The following is a 22,539-nucleotide window of genomic DNA, read 5'->3' on the forward strand; positions in this document are numbered from 1 at the left end:
GCTCTGAACTCTCCACCCCATTCAGAGCTCCACTTTTATTTATGTTTTGCCTGATCTTCCTGTCTATATTTACATATATCATTTCAGGCATTAAGCAGGCACTCTTAGCCTGGCTTAGAGCTTAAACCCAGTGCAATTTCATCAGCTGCAAGATTACAAGAGAAGGATATGCAGAAATATTCCAGCGTCCCTGAAATATGAATTTACAGTATCTTTAAGAGAAAGGAATGATGAAAATGACATAGAAGTACATACAAATATTTTTATTGGTGGACATGATGTAACAATACACACACATCTCATCTCCCAAATGTCTTCCCTTCCACTCTCCTACAGTATTTGGTATTCCTGCAAACAAGACTGTAAACAAGGTCTTGCCAGTAACTCTAAAAAGAAAAATAAGAAAATTACAACCAGATGCAGTCCACAAGTACGCTTCCACATGACAAAACAGCAGTGGTATGCTGGACACCGAGGAGACACATACACAGAAGCAGGGAGGAGGAGGCAAATGGATCAATAAGTGTGTGATAGAAATGAGCCAAATCACCACCTATAGGTTTATGACTACATGTGTATTGTTTTTTATATCTCTAAGGGTTTGAGCGTTGGTTTGCGGATGTGTCTCATGTTGGCTCCTGGTTGGGAGGGTTTAAAGGGGGCCTGGGCTCCGTAGGGTTTAGGCAGAGGGAGCGAATCGGTCTGGGGGATGTACGCGTTGGGACGGGTTTCAGCTGAGGTGTACTCTCCATTAGGCAACTGGTTCCACTCCTCTTCTTCAGCCAGCTGCGCGCACACACACACGCACACACACACACACACACACACACAGAGGCAGTTTTAATATTTGATGTAAGACTGCATGCCCTTGGAGTAAATAGTTTTTCCTAGATTTTAATCATGAAAATGGAATAACTAATTTTGCATGACAAATGCAAGGGCACCAATGAACAGTTGAGTGCATGAGCCAAGAATCACAAGGCTGAATTAAAGTTCTTTTTTTCATATTAGCTTTAATAATTGAAAATACACATTAGAGAGATTAGTGATACTAGAGATGCTCTGGGTTTGTTATACAGAATGTTGGTTTTTTTTGGAATAAAAAGACACCAAGTCACCAAGACACAGTAAGCTGCATACGTTCGTCTATCTGACTGAGAGGTTATGATGCACAGATCACTTCGACACACCAACAGGATGTGAAGTGCGGAACAACAACATCGACGAATCATCATCAAAATTTGAACCCAATAAGTATGATGGATCAATTTGTAACCATTGCAGACTCCTGCTCAGACGAAAAAAGAAACTCTTCCAGTGTGCACACGTCCTCATGACACAACAGTCCTCCCTGTGACTTTCACCCCACAACCGCATGCAAATGAACTCACTGATACTTCAAAGAGACGCCGATTTTCTCATGCATATGAACAGTTTATCCGCTGGCATGTGAGGAGTTGCACAAAAAAAACAAGGAATAATGGCTATGAATGCAAAACAAATAGCAGGAACTGCCAATAAATAAACAGGAAAAAATATACTCTTCTTATCAGGTTCATAAAACTCATTTCTATTTCAAGAAAAATTGTAAAATGTATGATTAATAATGACAACAAAAGTAGAAAAAAGCTTAGTATTGTGGTGTCTTTTTGGACCAGTGGCTATCAGCAGGAATTCTTAAGCTGGGTAAAAAAAATAGATCGATATAACAACAGACTGGCTGCAGACACATTTCAGACACAAATCCCTGTTTGTGTGCCTTTCTTGTGCAGACAGCCTCTACTTCTGTTTGTTTACCAATCTGCCCTTCTTGGCCTGTGTTTGTGCATGTGGCGAAAACTACCCTATACAGTATCCTGTCTAATGTCTGTGTGTGGAGAGTTTCTACACACTTCTCTGTCTAAGTCTGGGCATGTCCAGGTATACAGCAGCCCTTTTGTCCCTCAGAGTCTTAATCGATTCCTGCCCCGCGTCGCGTCCCAGCGTCGCGTCCCGGCTTCATTTCTTCTTTTATTTGTCACTCTATCTTCTTTTCATGCCCCTTAGTGCTTTAATCACTTCTTGACCAGTGATCTGTGTGTGTGTGTGTGTCTGTGTGTTTCTTTACCCTCTCTCTCTCCTCTTTGTCCCTCTGTCTCCTCTTCTTGTCTCGGAGCATCCTCCTCCACTCCTTCTCTATCTCTGGGTATGGTGGCAGGTCCTGTTCCAGCAGCCGCTGGCACCTGTCCATCTGGGAACACAGGGGCAGTGCGAGAAACAATCACTTTGTATTCCTATCACTCCGTCTACTCTACAATCTCCTGGCTCAATTCAATTCTAACTGCGCCTGAAAACAGATGGTCGTATTACTGTCAGAATTTGGGCAAAGTTATGCCTCTGCATTTTCTCTACTACTAGTGTCTGTGGCGCGCTGCAGGCATACATCAGCTGCAGGGGTTCTTCAGGTTATCAACACGCGCCTCTTGGAACATTTACAAGGCATGTGGGAAATCCTCTTCCTCCCTATTAAAACCATAGACTGTTAATATTAACGGACAAAGCATCCGGTTCAGCGAAGTGCTGCAAATGCGGAAGTGCCTTAAACCTGCATTCTATCTGAATTCCAACAGGGGGCAACACATGCGGTTGCAAAAGGAGGTTGGTTTCTGTAGAAGTCTATGAGAAAGTGACCCACTTCTCACTTGATTTATTACCTCAGGAAACATTTTCATAATGAGTTTATGGTCTCAATCGCTAGTTTTAAGTCTTCTGCAACACAGAATGATGTTCATTTTTTGAATTATGGTCTCGTTGATTTTAAAATCGATGATAAAGCAGGGGGGGTTTTAGGGCGTGGCTATGATGTGACAATTTGCAGCCTGTCTTATATGTAATATAACTATTGGACAAAGATATATTTATAACCTAGCGAAGCTAAATGTTACCTCGAATTATGTAGGCTAGCTTTCAGCAGCAGTTGCATCCAGATTGCCAGTGAAAGTGTGTAACGTAACGTAGAGTGTAAGCAGCGTTGCAAACTCTCAGCTAACGTCACAGTCAGATACCGCCCAACAGTCTATTAGCCTCGTGAGACCGTCCTGATCTCGCAAGCTCCAGTTTTCACAGGTGGTGATAGACAGATGGTTTGTCCAATCAGCTAACCAGTATTTTCGACCCTTCCCAAAAGTTCTCCAACGGAAAGTTCCCAGATGGATATGCCGAGCAAATCCATCTGGCGGAGTCAGGTTAACAGTCTATGGCTCCTCCCTAAAATCGCCACATCCGCAACCAACCAGGATGGCTGCGGCCGTTAACGGCAAACTCGACGACTCATAGCAGATCTCCACAAACCAATGGGTGACGTCACACATGCTCTGTCAATTAATATTTACAGTCAATGATTAAAACAGGAAACACTGTTCAAACCAGTTTCAAAATTTCAATTTGTTTTGCTTGAATTCTTTTTTTTGCCTTCCATTAAGACTCATACTCCAACTCAACAGTAAAATAATGACAATATAATAATGATAATAGTAGTAACGTTAGTGATAATGTGAGTGGTTGATAGAATAAGTTGGTAATGGCTGTCATCATTCAAAATCAAGTAAAATCATTGCCTGTTCACTTCTGAATGGAAATGTATCTTAAATAAAATGCTGCTTGGAAAACCGATTTTACAGGATTTAGGCTAACTTTGAAAAGTTTGAAACTAAACAACAAAATGTATGAGTAAAATTAACCATTAAAGCTGCACTAATTGACATTTTATATAAACAATGGATCAGATGAATATAGTAATATGAAAGGGGTCTACCGTAGTACCCACAGAGAATTATCAATCAACTCTGCAGTTCCCCTCAGTTCACTGGAGTGTTTTAGCATCTTTCAGCTCATTGTTTTGGGTCGCAACTTTATGTTTTGGGTTCCCTCTCACCTCTATTATCAGCCTTGTTTTTCAGCTGAAAATCTCTGATAAACCCACCGTACACTTTCTGTGTACCAAACAATGAACAAACACAATTAGCAACTAGCTGGTGAACACAGAGGAGCATTTAGCAGCTAAAGAGGCATCAATTCCCTCAAACAGAGCTAAAAGGAGGATGGACTTTACATTTTATTTTACAGATCAAAGACAGGACATGAAAAAAGCAGGAGTATGTAGCTAAAGGTAAATACACTATAACAGTGTGGCTATGCAGATATGTAATTAGCTTGCAGATAAGCAGCAGTATAATATACAAATACAGCAATTAGCTTTGAACAACAACAGAAGAATGTTACACACCTACTGTAACATTACATTTAATATTCTCATTTGATAAGCAAGTATGACTATTTAGAGGTTAACTTACTGTTCTGTTCAACACGGGTAAGAGCAGACAGCTAGGTAAATTAACTAACATTTCAACTTAACAGGTAATGGCATTTTGCTTAAATGTTAACAACAATGGAACACCTCTTGGTTGCTATGGATATGGAATTTGCTATTTTGGCTGCAGGTGCTACTTTCAGTTCCAGTAAATTAAGGCTACATTTACATTGCTACGTTTTGGTTTTTAAAGGGATACTTCACCGATTTAGCATTAAGCTTTGTATCAGTAGAAACCCGGTAGAATTTTTGAATGACTGTGCTTCCCTCTCTCATGTCCCCCTGAGACCAGAGATCTCTGTATTGTGGGTCTGGAAAAAAATCTTCCGATGACGTAAAACGACGATTTTTGCATCATCGGAAGATTTTTTGCCCAGAGGCAATGGACTACAGCCAGTAGACTAGTAGGAGCTACTTCCGCATGTTTTCAACCCGCCCATAGGGGGTTGGACTGTTGTCTTTACCCAAAGATATCCGAAGCAAAACGAGTGTCAGCCATCTTTAAGCTTCGCTAACAGGCTCCGTCTTTTCAACAGAAAACTTTTACAACAATTATGTGCATTCAAACTACCGCACATGTGTACCACCGGGATACATTGGTACAGATCGGAGAATATGCAGGACACTTTATTACAGACGGAATACTCGACACACTACGTGAGCTTCGCCTGCTATGGAGACCAGCACCTCAGTCTGCAGGACCTCGACAGCGGTGTGCAGGAGTGGAAAGCAGCTAGGTGGAAAGCTAACGCTAGCTGGGCCACCTGTTCCATCAATCCTGCTTGCAAGTGTCCGCTCATTAGACAACAAACTGGACTACATCCAACTTCAACGAAACTCCCAACGCAAGTTCAGAGACTGCTGTGTTTTTGTTGTTGTGGACACATGGCTGAACAACAGTGTACCGGACTATCCAGCTACCAGGCCTGCTGCTCTGTCGCCGGGTAAGACTAGTGGAGGTGGGCAGAAATGGGGTACTTGTATCCAACTAACTGCTAACTGCTGGTGGAGTTTGTGACTGTAAATGCCGACCATTCTACATTCCACGCAAATTTACGGCTGTGTTTATACAGCCGCTAATGCTAGTATGCGTTAGCTGAACTTTACGGAGCCTATAATGTGTGTGCACAGTTTCGTATGTCGTTTTTATATAATGTCGTTTTTATATATTTTAATTGTGTAACCACTTGAGCCACGGTGAAACGTTGTTTCGTGAATATGGTTGAAATGACAATAAAACACACTTGAGTTGAGTTGACCGTCTCACTGTCTGTCTGTCTGTCTGTAAACTGTAGGCATGGCTTGGGAGTGGACTCTAAAGCAGCGAAGCAAGTGCGTTCTGGGATTTGGTGTCTTTCATCCAGATGAGCCAAAAACAAATTTTCTGGCTTTTCTCGGCCTAGAAGCCACCAGTTAAAAAAAAAAATTCACATTTATACTAATGACCTAATTTAAAGATATATTCATCTTTCCAATGGTGAAATATCCCTTTAAGTGGAGGTTTTGAGCCAAATGCGATTGCCGTGCACACTAATGTTTTTATCTCCAGTAGAAGAACTAATCTCCGTTTAAACTAACAAGCCTAAACCCCATATCTCATATGTCACTTTTTGCTCTTTTCGACCGCGGTCAGTGGAGAGTGACAGGAATAATAGAAAAGACAGTGGAAATCCAGCATCACACTGATGCCAGGTGCATGTGTTGTGTTGTGAGTGAACGCCTCTGACCTGGAGCTCTTTCTCTCTGATCTCTTGTTGGAGAGACAAAGCAGCAGCTTGCTTCATGGAAAGTTCTGCAGAGACGGCCATCATGCGGTGGTTGTTGTCCATTATGTGAGCTCGCACCTCGTTTAACTGGAGGCAGACAAAACACACACACACACACACACACACACACACACACACACAGCTACAGAAGCGATATACTGTACCATACACACAGTACATGCGGTACATTACAATGCCAAATTTGTCTTCATTCATGACATTATAACATATTTCCACAAGTTATTGCATATTATGAACCTTGTGTTTGAGGCTATTTATAGTTGGTGTAAGCAAGAGAAATACAGAGAGTCAAGGAGAGATACAGAGAGAGGCCGAGCAAGTGAGAGTACAAGGAAACTGTAATGCTCGGTGAACTCCTTAATGCCCACTCTGCGTGCTCCTCACATGGACAGCACATGCTGCTCAAACAAAGTGTGAGTGTGTTTCGTGAGAGAGACACACACACACACAGAGAGAGGTAAAAGATCAGACTGACTGAAGTAACAGGTGAATGATATAACAAGTGTGTGAGTGTGGGAGTGTGGTCTTCTGCCTGCACTGTTCTATCAGTGTGTGTACATGGGCTAAGCCTCGTCTGTGTGCAAGTGGATCTTGCTGTCTACCTTCTTTGCCAGTGAGAGTCGGTCCTGCTGGCAGTTCTCAGCCTGCTGGGCGAGTGGCTTGGAGAGCCGGGTCACCTGGTCCACGAGGAGTTCTTTTTCCAGTGACTGCCTCTCCCTCTCTGCCAGATTCAACTCCAGCTACATGCATACAAACACAATGATCATGGTCTTTTCTTTCATGAAACTGTTTTTCAACAAACTGTCCTATATAGTTGTGTCATAAAAGAAACATAAATAAAGTATTACCTAAATTCATTAAGTAGATATCATGCACAGGGCTGGATTGCAAATGCATGCTAATATGCAATGTTTGCACACACAAACGCACACATAAACACCTTGTAACGTTGTTGTGTACCTGCTCAATCTTCTTGACCAGTTCGACAGTTGAGGGGTCTTTGCCTTTTAGCACTTTGTAATCAACTGTTCGATTCAGACCTTCAAGGGTTTCGTCCCTGGCTTCTGACAACTGCGAGACAGAGAGAATTAGAGACCAAAACAAGACTACAAGTACTGTATGTGCTGCACATATAGGCAAAACTGCTGTCATCAAGTCACTGTCATTGAGGTCTAGTAATAAATAATAATACAGCATTTCCCACAAGAGCACACTTCACACGAATGAATACGTAAACAACATGAAAAGAAAGAAATCTAGAATTAGTCAGCTCCTGTCAGTATTTTGAGGGCCTTGTCCTCCAGGCATTTAAGATCCTATTGCACTGGGGATTTAAAAAAAAGGCTTGAGACATTTCTCAGCTTAATGTAGTGCCTACATATATGGACACTACTTCCCAATAGGGGACAAGTCACTGGCAAAATCTAAAACGCCACCGGATCCCTCTAAGGGACTGTTTATGTTTTAATATTCTGACATCCCTTAAGACAGCAGAAATAGAAGGAGAGGTAAGAAAAGCACAAAGAAGATGAGTAAAAAGAGCAGAGAGACACAGAAAACCAGGCAGAAGGACAAGATAAGACATTAAAATGAAGTGAGGGGACAGCGCAGGCATAATAGATTCAAGCCCTTAGCTGACACTCTTATTCTGAAACAGCTGCAACCAGTGAGTGAGGGCTTTAGAGTGTAAAATATGAAATGTTGACATGATTTATTGAATAACTCTTTAAATGAATGATGGGAAATTAACATATAATACATATAATTAAAGGTGCCCTGTGGAGTTTTTTTGTGGAGTCTAGTAGCGCTATGGACCAGTCTTTTAATGATTGTAAACCTGGAAGAACAGTCAGCACAAACTTATGTTGTTTGTCCAAGCTTTGTTCAAACTGTTAAAATTGTAGTGGAGATCCCAAAGTTTCAAAGGATACCAAAAACGTGAGGCTGAATAAACTGTGTATGCAACTTTGCCCAAGACGACAATAACATTCCCATTTGATGGAGTCTTGTATATATACTTCATACAGCAATGGAGAGTTGGCTGATACAGAATATGTTTGTGATACAAGTGGAATAATGTTTTTTCCAACTTTAAAAGTAGGCTACTTACAGTAGAGGGGGAATTGAAATAAACTCCATATGAAGGGGTTAATTGCTTGCTTTGACCAACAATCCAAACCCCAGATTTAAAGACTTGCTCCAAACTGCTCTGGGAATTTTTTTCTGAAGAGGGATATTTCATGCAGAGCAGTTGGTTCTAATAACCACTTTTTAAACATAGATTATAAAGACAAAGACAAAGAGGACGACAAGCTGCCTCTTAACCTGTGCGGGGACTCAGAGATGGGGACTCGAGTCTGAGACTCGGATTCGAGTCGCACTTAAGTCGCACAAACTGTGACTTCAGACTTGACTTGCGACTCGATCCAAAAGACTTCAGACTTGACTCGGACTCGAGCTTTGAGGCTCGTCAACAACATGTTTTCATGCAATTATTGCTTTTTAAATCTAAATGTATTCATGAGCTGCATGTCCCCTGCCCTTTGCCATAATGTGCAACGTAACGCATGCGTTATGCCTTATGTGCGCACACTCGCATATAAAAAAATGCATTGACGATGGCGACACCAAGTCCTCCCGGAGTTGTGCCTTTTGTCATTAGTTTGGCTTTCAATAACTTGGTAAACAGTGGCAGTAAAATAACAGCTACATGCAAGGTGTGTGGCACCAAGATAAATGATGCTGGATCAACAACATCAAACTTCATCAGGCATCTCAAAACGCACCCAGATAGGTCAGTCACTTGCTAATGTGAATGAGACGTTACATTTAGCATATATCGTCACAAGTAACAAGCTAACCATCGCAAAGTGTTGTGTTAATGCTGGGAACAGGCAAGTTGTATCTTTATAGTTGTATCCATATGATGTGACAAACGTAGGTTACGTAGGTTATTTCACCAGGTCCGAGGGCTAGAGGGATGTGTTAAGTAGCAGAAGACTAGACTATACGATGTCCGATACCAAAATGTTGAAAAATACAGTTATGAAATTGAAACAGAGTTCTTAATTTGTGTTTCTTCAGACTGCATTGCAGTAGACCCCATAAAGTTACCCTACAATTGATTTTGATACTGTACTGTATGGATGGTAGCTACAGGACATGCTTTGAATTCATAAGATTTAACAATATAGTGTTAGGGACAGATCAGATGGCCAGAAACTTGAGACTTGACTTGGACTTGTGGCAAAAGACTTGAGACTTGACTTGAACTTTCCCCTCAAAGACTTAAGACTTGACTTGGACTCGAGCTCAAAGACTTGAGACTCGACTTGGACTTCCAAAAAAATGACTTGTGAACATCTCTGCGAGGACTGCAGATGGAAATGAGCATTTAAAGTAGTTACAGTATCTCAGAGGGGAAGTTAAAGCAAATGCTCCATTACAGCAAAATAAAGGGAGTCTATATATAAAAAACATATGAAGCTGAGATGATCAAGGAACCATGACAGGGACCATAAAAGGGGCGTAAATAAAATAGACGAAAATAGAAAGAAGACAAAAAAAACCCCATCAGATGGCAGAAGAAAACAGAAAATATGGAGAAGACAAGAGAGTGGATAGGCAGCAGAAAGTAAAGAGAGGAGTGTGGAGGAAAAACAGGATGTGGAAAAAAAATGTGGTACACAGGGGTCTGACCTGCCATGACCTGGCTTATGAAACAGCAGCTTCTCTCCACTCAACCATACAGTGTGTGCGTGTGCACACGCACCTGTGCATGTTTACATGCCTGCATCTAATGTGAGAAATTATGTGTCAGACTTGAAAGACAGCGTGGAACAAAGTGATGATTCCCAATTTCCCCCCTTTCACGGAAGAGATTAATAAAGCCTCTGCAAACAGACAGTGAGTCTGATTAAAGCAGACTTCAGTGTTCAGTGCTCCCTCAACGTCATATGACTCAAGTTTTGATTTATTAGTATGACTGTCATGTGATTAACTGATATATTTTTAAGGCAAAAAGTTACATATGCTATAGAGGGAATTAAAAAAAGAGTTGAGAGGCAGACAACACTGACACTAAGCATCTGATCTCTGAAAGGCAGAGATAGAGATGAGAGTGGAGCAGATGCACATGGAGAGACTGATAAAAGGCTGACAGACAGAGGAAGATAAAGTGTAGAGCAAAGGATGGGCAGCATGAAATCCAGAGTGAGGAAAGGAGGGAGAGTTAGGATGTGAAAGCAGACAAGAAAGACAGAATCAGAAGGATACAGGAGATGCAGAGAAACAGGAATTGGGGCTGACCAACAGAGACCAGGGTTATCTGCAGTTTTCACAGAGAATATGACTTTGACAACAAATTCTAGTTCACGGTGCAAGGAGTTGAATGCATGATTAGTTCATATCAAACCCAAAATCAAGCAACAAAGCCGGCAAAATGTTCCTGCTAAACATGCACATGATGGGCACTAAACTTTAAATGATCATAGTGAATCTACGTACAAATTAAAGTCAGACAGAATTTTAAATTCTTCACACTTAAAATATATAATACTGCAGCTACAGTACTTTGCATGTTTTTCAATTTATCAAAGGTGAATACAACAGCGTGCAAGCTTCAAGCCTCTGGGTGGGCTTTTCCCATAGCTAACTATTCCCTTAAGGTCGGAATGTTGGGATAGTGATATTAAAAACTTGCTTACACTCAAATTATCAGTGCTAACATTGTCAAATTCACGGCAAAAAAAAAAAATACATACAACTTCAATTTCTTCTTTTGGTATTTACAACTTTAAGAAAGTCAGCTAGCTAACTGCTGTAACAATTGAAGTGAGCATTCAGTGTAAAGTAACCTCTCTGCATTAAAGATGTTTTAATGTATTTGCAGTCTTTAAATGAAGATGAACTTTTCAGCCTACAGTATGTTAGAATCTGCAAATACCCATCTGCGTGTGCCCAGTCCTCACTTTTGAGTCTGATTGATTGGTGTCCCACCCTCATACGTAAGCACCCTAAACCATTTAAACACTACATGATGGATGGGATACAGCTGCTCTTCTCTGTCACTCTCCTCTCTGCTCTTCAGTCAATCTCTTTTTTTTAATCCTGTGTTGCGCCCTCGCTCTTAACATTTTTATACGCGTCCTCCTCCCTCTGTTTTTATGCGCTGATGTTTGTCTTCCCCTTTGTATTCATCTGTCTCTGTCTCTTTTCTGCCTGCCTGCCTCTCTGTTTTCTTCATCAGACTGTCACAAAGAATTGCTGCTTTCTTGGCTCATGAATGCTGTAAAGCATTGTACGTGTGACAGCATCTACGCAGAATACAATTTGCATAGAATTTACATAATTTCCACTCAGTTAGTAGTTGGCATGATGGCTTAAAGAGCCCCATAATATATGGCACACTGCATGCCCAAAGTATAATAATGACCTTATTTATATAGCCCTTCTCAAAATTAGGTTACAAAGTTCCTCACAATTAAAAGGGATAAAAGACAAAGGGACAGCTCAGTAAAGCAGAAAGGTCAGTAAAGTAAAACAGTAGATCATAATTATAATAAGGTTAATTAGCAGGACATGTAAGGGCTTAACTGAAGCTTTCATAAGCCCCAAAATGAGGAACAAATTTTAATTAGATATAAAAATGTGCATTTTAACTTGGCTTCTACATAAATATTTAACAGCAGGTCACATAATATCAAAAAACACGCATAATATTAGTTAACTGATTTACAACGGTATTATCAAACTGAAGTAATGTTGCTCTGGAGAAAAATCAGCTGTTGGTTTTTCTCTGAGTGGGAGTACGATGTGCAGCAAGGCAGTTCTGGGGGGTTTAGTCATGGAAGAAAACTCAAGCTTCATGAGCTTCATGAAAACATTAAATCAATGAAAGCAGACAATGCAAACACAATGTCAGCTAAGGCCACTAGAAATAACAATTAAAAGTTAAGGAGCATAAAATATCTTGTGGTAGGAAGAGTTTCGAAGGATGATACTGCTTGTGCCGGGCTGAATTCCTCAGGCAAATCACTCCACAGTCTAAAGACCTCTGACAACAAAAGCCCTCACTTTCACTCTGGGATACAGGAATAGTTATAAGGTACGGTAAGGTTCCTGCCTGCAGAGGACCTCGGGCTACATCAAGGCTCATAAGAAACTTTAAAAGAAAGATAACTATGGGTGAGATCATGCATGACCTTTAAAGTAATCAGTGATTTGGAGTTATCACTCCAACAGTGAATATTAGCAGCCAAGGTACAAAAAAAGAAGTTTTTTTTATTTATGTCTGACAATCCAGTGCAACGAAATCTACTGTGTGAATCTTGAGCAAAGCTAAATTACTGGTAGGCTAACAAAAATACATCATTGACAGACCACTGTAACAGCGCCGTGACTCCATTCGGGATACATCACAACTTGTCTGAAGGCTTGCCTGAGTTAGAAAGCTGAATATTCATATTCTTGGCTATTTAGGCAGCAGCGTGAAGGGAAGTCAGATTAAAGTGAGTTACCGAATGACTTTCAACAGTTGCAGAGTGGAGTTTCGTATACCACACAATGAGAACATCAGTCACATAACAGTATCATCAGCCTTTTTTGTGTCTGTGTTTTGCTTTTCCTGCTTTCTCTCTAGCGGTCTCACTAAGTCTCTGACATACAACACACAGTCACTTGCACATCTCTCAAGACATGCCTGACTGGGCGGTGTCTCTATGGTAATAAGTTCCAGACAGGTTGGCCAAAGATTTAAGAGAGGGACAGACAAACAATATGACTCAGCACCGTAGGGATAGTGCAGAATGTCATCAACCCCACACTGTTATAAATCCTACTCCAATACTGACTGTGTGTTTGTTCTATAAATATATCTCTGTCTGTATGTTGCTGATATTAACTGTGCATGTGATTTTACATAACAGATGTATAGCTAGTCATTAGAGGACTGTTGCTGTGAGGGGTATTATCACAACTTCACAAACACTGCACTGATCTCAGCGGGTGCGCCGATGCGTTTGTACCTGTATGTGTTTGAGATGTCGACATGCCAGCGATTCATAAACAAGTAGTAAATTCAGAATCCAACTCCAACCCCTGCAATTAAAATTCCTCAGAGCAAATGGAAGCCTCAGAGTATATTGAACATCAATAGTCTCACAGATGGCCCGATCTATCTTTGTCAAAATTGCCCATCAAAGGGAGGGGGGTTCTGTCTGCAATGAGCAGATAAACTGGTCACAGATAAATACAAATACACAATATATATAATAAATTGACAGCAAGGCAGTTGCATGGAAATTGAATTCACATAGAGAATGAATTTGCAAGGAGAATGAATTGAGCCGGCCAGCCTCCTGCAATAGGAGAGACCCTGGTGATTCACTTTTTGTAGCCGGGGAGGTAGACGACTGTATGAGGGAAAACAGTGATTTAGAAATGATAGCTAGATAGCTAGTCATACAAAGAGGAGAGGGGGGGATGTGGAATAAGTAGACGAATAAATGAACAGACAGACAGAAAGTTCCAGAAGTTGCATGTGTATCCAAGCAAGACTAAGAGTCTACAGCCATGCCAGCAGCTGCAGAGGATGCTAACTGTTGCTGATGTTGAGCAGGTATAATGTTTACCTTGTTCATCATATTAGTTTAGTGTATAAGCATGCTAACATTGGCTTATTAGCACAAAAGTCATCGTACAGCTGAGCTTATGGGAATGTCATTACTTTTTGACCTGAAGTTGGTGCTAAATGAGAAGTTAAAGGACAAATCCAGCGCAAAATGAACCTAGGGGTTAATAACACGTGTACTGAGTCGACCGTTCTCTGGGATATGTTTTCATGCTAATCGAATGTGACCAGTTTTATCGCAAATCGCTAATTAGCTTATAACGCTAGTCGTCGGGGCAAGGGTAAAGTAAAAAGAAATTGCTATTTCTATACCACTAACAAGGCGCAAAATAGCACCACACTTCCATGGTAGCATAATGAGGGTCCCTACATGTAAACCGAAGCATTGAGAACTTTGTAAGTGTACAGTGAGAGTTTATTAAAAAGATAGTTTAGAAAGACTGTACCGTTCACGTATACAGGCGGGTGCCATCTTGGGAAAACAGTCACGGCCAGCCGAACGCCGTGCTTGAACTAGGTTACTGGTTGAGAGGTTAAGGTTGTAGAGGTTAAGAAAAAGAAAAGGGAGAGGAAAAATATTTGAAAAGGGAAGGGAGGTTGGAAGGGACTTTGTAGGAAAATAAATAGTTACTTTTAATGAAACAAAAACCCCAAGGACCCCTTAACAATGAAAGGAAGGATGGTCGGAAAAAGGTAAGGAGTGAAAGAGTAAATAAACTAACAATGAGAGAAACAGTAGAAAATAAGAATGAAAGCAAAAGGATTGCAACGACAAGGCCTGTTGTAGCAAACAGCAGATAAACAGCAGAAGGAGTAAACAGATGGAGAAAAGGGAAAGGGGATTTTTTTTCTCGAAAAAGCAGCACACAGACTTCAGTCTGTTCCAACACTGCGTTCATCCAAAAGAGCAAAAGACTCTGATGAGAAGTCTGGTCCAGCAGCAAGTCAAAACCAGTTACTCTCATCCAGAGCAGCAACACACCCAATCCCACGATGCAGCTACTTGCAGGGAAACTCTGTGTGTGTGTCTCTCTCAAATCTCTCTCCTTCTATGCGTCTGTCACTCTCTATGCATTGCAAAGTTGCTGGAATAGGTTTGTGTTTTTATGTGATTTATTCATGTGTGTGTCAGTCTGTCTCTGTGAAACTCATACAGTGTTTGGTTGTTTGGGTTTGTCCCTATTGGTTTAGATCTTCATCTTCTTTCTGCACGTCTGTCTGTGGAGTTTAATTAGCAAAAGTACTGTTTCTGTCTCTGTTGAAACTTCTGAGAATGTTTGAACACAGTCAGTGTACCTCAACAAAACAAAGTGAGAGGATCAGCACTGAAAGCCAGGCTATAAATTGACCACTTTTGATGAGTGTTCAAAAGACAGCTACAGTAATGGTGTGCAAACTGAAAAAACACAATACATATTCACAATTCTTATAATGTTGTTTTATCTAAAACACTTTGTCTCAGATGGAGAGGCGATGGAGGGTCTGTGTATGCTCGCAGTAGTTTTGTGTTAGGTCTGTTAGGAGAGTCTTTGATGAGACTTTTTCTCAAATGCAAAAGTCCAATTCATCTGGAATGTGGTCAAAATAAATACTTAGAATATGAACATTGAGTATGTTCATTAGATTAAAAAGAAAGTCCTCCAACACAATACATGTACTAGACTAATTCCAAAGTCTCATCATAAGGAGAAGCTTTAAAAGTATTTCAAAACAGAGATCTGCTCATCAGTGGTGCTCTAAGTGAATTTCCTAGTGTCTGCAATTGCCTTCTGGAGTTTGAACTTTTGGAGTTCCCCTAACTTGACAAAGATGCACATAAAGTTGAACAATAGTCTGCAATACCCGAGACACATACAACTCACTTCACACACACAATCTACTTTCTGAGATCCTATGAGGACTCTCCACTGACACCACATAAATCACTTAAATGTCTAAATTGTTTTGTTTTTTTCACACACACACACACACACACACACACACACACACACACACACACACACACACAATTTGCCAGAAGATGCCAAAGAAAACCTTGCAAACACACACACACACACACACACACACACACACACACACCTGTCGTTTCAGTGCAACTTTGATCATGTGATCACACCAGAAGGAACTAATTGACAGGGCTGACTGCGCAGATAGGATTTTTAATCCAATGAGCTAGGCCACATCATGATGAGCTGTGATTGGACACTCGGGATTTTTGAACGGCAGTATACTGAGGGCAAAATCTGCACAAATTAGTGTAAAGCATACTGTATATGAGCAAATGCACTTTAGAGGCCCTGTAGAAATTAACACATGCATCGATGTGCAGTGCTCGTTCAATATAATTAAATACCTGGAGGAGGCCCATACATTGGCCCTTGCAAAAATAAGTAGAACAAAACTCTTTTCGTACTATTGTGCACCTTTGCTGTAACAATACAGCAGGCTCTTTTTACAGCTGACACTAGTTTATCAAAAATATAAAAAGTGTTTTCTTCATTTCTTGTCAGTAAGGAATGAGACACAGACAAAGGAGAAGTAGGCGTTGGGAGACCAGTCACTTTCATCCCTGTTCACACAGCAGAAAAGATTGAATGATTTCTATGATGATTTCTATGAAACATCTCTAACCTCAACAATTGTAACCATCTCATAAGTAGTACACACACATCTTTCCACCCACAACTTTTTGTTGTAAGTAGTTTGCAGTTCTGAGAGTTTAGTGGAATTACCTTTTCTTTTTTTTTTTAAAATGTTTTATAAGTGTGGAACTACAGAGTGTGACTTATTGACGTATTATTAAGAAAAAATAAATTTAGTTTGAATTTGGCTGTGTATCTGCTAATATCTGTGTTTGGATGTGTATAAGTAGGTTTTATGTTGCCGGTATAAATCCCCACCTCTATCTGCAGCATGGTGATCTCTCCCTCCAACTTGTTCTTGAGGGGCAGTACCTTCTTCTTCAGGTCTATCTGTCTTTTCTCCTCATTAATCTCTAAATGAAAGTCTCTCATGTCCTTGTCCAGGGCCTCCAGTGTCATGTTGCCCTTAGTAATGGCTGCCTCCTGGATGTTCACCTTTTCATAGTAGTTGAATAAAACCTCCTCGTGCTCCAGGAGCTGGATGCCACTGTAGGACACACACACACACACACACACACACACACACACACACACACACACACACACACACACACACACACACACACACATTATTTGACATATGTAGTTTAGATCCTCTACTTGAATTCAGGCTACATTATGTAAGCTCCAAATCATGAACATACAGAAAATTGCGGCGCTGTATGGCCGTTTCGTGATTCTTGTTTATTTCTAGAAGTGCCTGTTCCTGGAGGTTGATCATTTGTGTGAGTTTCATCAACTCCAGTTTGTTTTCCTCATACTCCTGAGATATCTGATGGTGCTTCCAGGCAACCTAGAAGATGTAAAAAGAGTGTTACATGTTTTTAGAACCATGAAAGGGGAACATAGTGTAAATGTAGATACTTTTAAACTAAACTTGTACTGCACACAGCTGTAAATACAGATGTAACAAACCAAAAATCTCCACTTATACATACATAACATTTGTTTAGCTTCATTTTGGTAAAAAAAAACAGGCCTGTTTCTGGTCCTAATTGCAACGGAATGCTGTCTATTGATGGTACTTAAACAACTACAGTAGTACTTTTACAGTAGACCACACAGACTTTTGTAAACTGTTATGAACTGTTGTAAACTGTTGTAAACTATTTAAGTGCGTGGCTTACTATGTAAAAGACACAAAGATAAATACCAGGGAAAGTGGATGTGGGTTTTGCCTTCGTTCAACCCTAGGTCCTCTGAATCATGTAATTCTTAATGACATATTTAAACTGCTAGATTTCCAACATGACATCATGACTCCACATAAACATACACGCCCACTTTCTTAAGCCAAGTGGCGTGTTAGCTGTACATATTTTGAGCTATCCGCATGTACGTCTACGCTGTATACAGCAAACGTGAACATACACGCCACTTGGCGCGGGTTTAGGAAAAGAAGAAAGCGACGGATGAGTTTAGGAAACGTGACACGCGGGTTCGGTTTAGGACAAGAACAACCGGTTGGGTTTAGTAAAAGAGGAAAACAACGGTTGAGTTTAGGAAACGTGACACGCAGGACACGATCCCCAGTCTCCTGGGTTAAAGTCTTGTGTTTTACCCATCCTCAACCCCGACCAGCCTCCCTATGCGGATTTTCGCCCTTTCATACTACTCGCTAAGGCGTAAATTCACACACAATCGCAAGGTAATGTAAGTCAATGGAGGCCAAACGACGTTGATAAACACGCAAAAAAGCGAGTATGCGTCTTTATAACACTGCAATAATGGCATACGAATTGGCGTGTCATACATACGCCACTTCATGAGATCAGTCTGAGATTTCTGATACTAGCTAGCTTACGGCAAAGGAGACCCACAGTTGTCTTGACTGGTCTCATCTCTGTTTGTGTGTGTGTATATGTGTGTGTGTGTGTGTGTGTGTGTGTGTGTGTGTGTGTGTGTGTGCCTGGACCTTGGAGATGTCATTGCGCAGTTTGTCCCTTATTTTGGAGCTATTAGAGATCTTCATACGAGCCATTGTGACTGAGCTGGAATGGACACACATAAACGCACACAAACGAAAAGTATTATATATAATATACACAATGCAAGAGATGCAGATATAGCGTCACTGATGACTACCAGCAAATGCATGGACTACATTCAATACAAAACATAAATGTACACACCGGTCCTTGTTGATGACAATGGTACGTTGGATCTCTGTCTCATTTTCAAGCACTTTAACCTGCTCTGTCAGCTCTGTGATTGTCTGTGAGGCGATCTGCTTCAGTTTGACGTACTTTTTCTTCTCTTCCGTAATCATGTTGCACAGCCTACAGTACTGTAAAACTCTAAGAGAGAGAGCACTGATTCACAATGAGCCCATCTTGATCATTTATCTGTTCTTTTGATCATTTGCATTTACTTAGCCAGTGATAGCTGTAAAACACATTGAATTTATTTTCTTTGTTTAGCATCTTGCTAGCTGCTGTTGGATTTATATGAAATGTAGTATTCATATCCATAGCCAATAACAGTTGTCACTGAATGACTCAACTGATATGAAGTGCCCAGATATGGACATCTACTCTTTGGCTTTAGGTCAAAGTATGCTTATAAAAAGTTGGCAATATGGAGGAAAATGTTATTGCAACAATCATTATACCATCATCATAATATAATAATAATAAACTAAAGTATTGTTAACATAGTAAAAAGTCGAATTTGTGTTCATAACAAATGTTTAGTAAATCAAATTATGACAGAACTAAAGTCTTATGCAGTGTGACATTTCATTACATTTCAATTTACCATTCATGTAAGACATGTAAATTGTGAACAATGACTCCTAAATACGGTTTTCGTATTTCAATTACAGAGAGGATACACGATATTTTATTATCATCCGGCTCTGTTTTTGCTCGGTGCAGTTTTCAGGCGGATCAACATCAGAGTGTAGTCTGTGTAGTCGTGAACTAATTGAATGTAGATGGAGTCTGCTGTCGTACTGGGTGGTTCCAGATGCATGAGTCTGTGCCTGAACACTGAAGTATGACCAATTAGTAAGCTTGGGTTTTCTACCCTGACAACATGTGCAGATGTCTGAATTAATTGTGATCCACACAGATTAGAGGAGCCACACAAATAACCAGGGATTCAATTATCAGTCACATCAATATAATGTAGAGAAATTCAATTTGCTGCCCACACTGATTGATCGTTAAGGCCAAGGACTTATCATACCGGTTTGACCCTGGACGCAGGAACACAATTACTGCCGCTGCATATAATGCAAAAAGCAATGTGTATTTTCTTAAAGATCTTGAGTTGTGCAATTAAATCTTAATCTCCACATTATACAAAGAGAAAGATAAGGTAAGAGAGAGAGAGGGACAGACAGGAAACATAAATGTGACAGAGAATAGGTGATTATACTTCCCCTAATACTACATATTAACAGCTTAGCAGCTTCTCCGTAACCAAAATCCTGTTTATCAGGAAACACACACCTTTGCATTTAATGAAAGGTGGCTGACAAGGAAATTAGAAGAGAAAACAACAGTGACACCTGCGCTGTAGCATAGCATTCAGCTTGTTGTGGTCCATGATGATCAGGTCTTTTTCTCGCAGCTCAAGCTGGATTTGCTGGTTCAGCTGCTGTGGATAGAGTTACGCAGGGGAAACTACAGTATCATCACTTCTGTGTGGGTGTGTGTTTATGTGTGTGTGTGCTCACAAACATCAATCTTCAATCTGATTTGTGGGTGTACATTTTTCAATGTTGTAGCAGCTCTTCTGACAATTTGAATACATAAAAAAGGAACAATAAAGTAGCTGATCAAGCAGGACTGCTTGATTTGCATACAGAGTTTGAAGTTTTTTTTTAATTCATTGATTCATTTTGGAGCTAGTCATTGTCATTACTTACTAATCAGGTATGAGACTGCATGAATCTGTAGTCGCAAGTGATACTGTATTAGAAAAGCAGCAACTTTTGATTCCATTAGACAGGAAGAATTGCATGGACCCAACATGAAAAGGGAAACCAGGGAACCATTTATAAAAGTAATTTCTGCCAAAAATGTCCCCCTGAGACTCTTACTTCAATTTAGCTGAACTAAAATGGCCTAGTCTCTCTCTATATTTTTTTCTAATCATTCTGAAATGATCAAATTGTGGTGACAGTAATATTGTTAGGTCAGTAAAGAAAAAAGTAAAGACATTTGCACTATTTGAAAATGGTGTTTTTGTCATTTTTGGTTGCTTTCCTGTCACACTCAAGAATGTCTAAAATACGAACCTACTTTAGTTCCTCTTTAATGTTATTAAAATGCACTAATAATGACATTAAAAACCTATTTTAAAAGTACTTTTGTGTATGTGTTTACATGTATCCATGTGTGTTTGTAATGCACCTCAGCCCTCAGCAGTTCATGGTGCTTCTGGCCCCTCTCCTCCACTTTGATCCGTGTCAGACATCTGAGGTTATGGAGTTCTTCTCGGAGGCAATTTGACTCCCTCAGCAGCTCCTGAATCATCCCATACTGCTGCATCTTCTGGCTCTCCTCCTCAGAAACTGATAGCTGGTTGGGAACACACATTTAGTGTCAGTTTTCAGTTGAAAGATCTCACAATTTGACTAAAATTAAGGGTTACTGACATCAGAATGAGACAGCAAAATGGACTAAAAGTCCTGTAATACCAGGAAGATAGATAGAGCATGGATATTGAAACCTTTCTGTGTTATGTTGAGATTTTTCCCTAGAGAGATCACTAAAGTTTTACCTAACAATATGACATAGGATGAGATAAAAATGTGATGGGAAATCTCATTTTGCCTTCTAACTCTGTAGATAAAGACGCTAGAAAATGAAAAATAGAGAACTTAAACATAAAAATGGCATTTACTTAGAAAAGGTCATGAAAAAAGTTCTGAGACATATATTAAAACTAAGATATAGTTAAATCAACACCATGCTTTAACAATAAAATAAATAAATAAATAAATAAATAAATATATATATATAAATAAATAAATATATATATATATATATATATATATATATATATATATATATATATATATATATATATATATATATATATATATATATATATATAGGCTCCACAAAGATATATTTGTTAGAGGGTTACTGCAGTGAATTGCATTATATTTTACAGCTGCTAATGATAATTTGTCCACCCACGCACATTGCTCCCACCTGCTTTTCGAAACCGACTTTGAGAGCATCCACCTCTTTCTGAAGCTCCATCCTCTGCTGAATACTGGCCTCTTGTTTGGGAACAGCATCCAACTAGAAATTCAAGTCGGAATGTAAAGTCTGTTCAAGTTTTCATGGTGCAAGCAGATCTTACATCTGCTGTATAGTCAGACCTGATTCTTATTGAAAAGCTGTAAAAATGTCTTATTTGTTTTCCTAGTTGTAGAAAGTAAAGACCATGAGGATCCAGTCCAACCTCAGATCAAATTCAGTCAGTGCATATTCAATCTGACATTAAACATTGATTGAAAAATGATTAATACTATATATGAGAGTTTCCCTGAGGCATCTCTGATAGCCGTTGTATCCAGTAACACTGAAACGGTTTCTCTAAAAATAATAAAAAATGAATGGCTTTAGACATTGGGATTGCCCCTCTCTGCAGGGTTACCAGGCCTCCTGTTGAGTGGTATGAGCTGCACCACTCCATATTTAACCCTAACCCGAGAAGAAGAAGGCTTAATCAGTAGGTTTAAGAGTTTTTAATGCAACACTAGGTAACTTTTCCCGCTTCGGTCCCCCTACAGGTTGGAAGCAGAATTGTCCATTACATTACATTGTCCAGTTCATTCGAACTACAGATCCACTTCCAACCTGTAGGGGGACTGAAGCGGGAAAAGTTACCTAGTGTTGCTTTAAAAAGGATAATGCTACAGTTTTATTTCAGCTACATGCATAGAGCACTAAATGCTATCACTATTTTATGTTCATATTAGGCCTGTGTAAAGTTAAGAACACAACTTTGTGTAAATATCACAGCCATCAATCACATCCTGTTTGAGACAAATGTAAAGCATTTTTGTGGTACACCTGCAGACTATTGAATCCTCGTGTAAACAGTCTTCACAGTCAAATCAATTATGAGTTATTGTTCATGTGAGAGTCGTTATTGATTGGCAGATTT

General features: G+C 39.9%; 1 protein-coding gene across 2 annotated transcripts in view; it reads right to left on the reverse strand.

The window, feature by feature from the left end:
• Window positions 1-248: 248 nt before the first annotated feature.
• ccdc146 (coiled-coil domain containing 146) overlaps window positions 249-22,539 on the reverse strand; it is a 48,364-nt gene continuing 26,073 nt past the window's right edge. The window contains exons 12-23 of one of the 2 annotated variants that reach the window (XM_035995926.1): window positions 21,576-21,668; window positions 20,769-20,936; window positions 19,922-20,007; window positions 18,540-18,704; window positions 18,323-18,398; window positions 17,052-17,200; window positions 16,666-16,894; window positions 7,096-7,206; window positions 6,738-6,875; window positions 6,076-6,201; window positions 2,108-2,230; window positions 249-786 (exon numbers count right to left, since the gene is read on the reverse strand). In XM_035995926.1, coding sequence (XP_035851819.1) covers window positions 586-786; window positions 2,108-2,230; window positions 6,076-6,201; window positions 6,738-6,875; window positions 7,096-7,206; window positions 16,666-16,894; window positions 17,052-17,200; window positions 18,323-18,398; window positions 18,540-18,704; window positions 19,922-20,007; window positions 20,769-20,936; window positions 21,576-21,668 — 1,665 coding nt within the window. In that variant the 3' untranslated portion in view covers window positions 249-585. Of the gene's footprint in view, window positions 787-2,107; window positions 2,231-6,075; window positions 6,202-6,737; window positions 6,876-7,095; window positions 7,207-16,665; window positions 16,895-17,051; window positions 17,201-18,322; window positions 18,399-18,539; window positions 18,705-19,921; window positions 20,011-20,768; window positions 20,937-21,575; window positions 21,669-22,539 lie in introns of both variants that reach the window. The other variant, XM_031284739.2, reaches the window with a different exon arrangement.

Source organism: Sander lucioperca, chromosome 20 (assembly GCF_008315115.2).
Source record: "Sander lucioperca isolate FBNREF2018 chromosome 20, SLUC_FBN_1.2, whole genome shotgun sequence".
NCBI classification, from domain to species: domain Eukaryota; kingdom Metazoa; phylum Chordata; class Actinopteri; order Perciformes; family Percidae; genus Sander; species Sander lucioperca.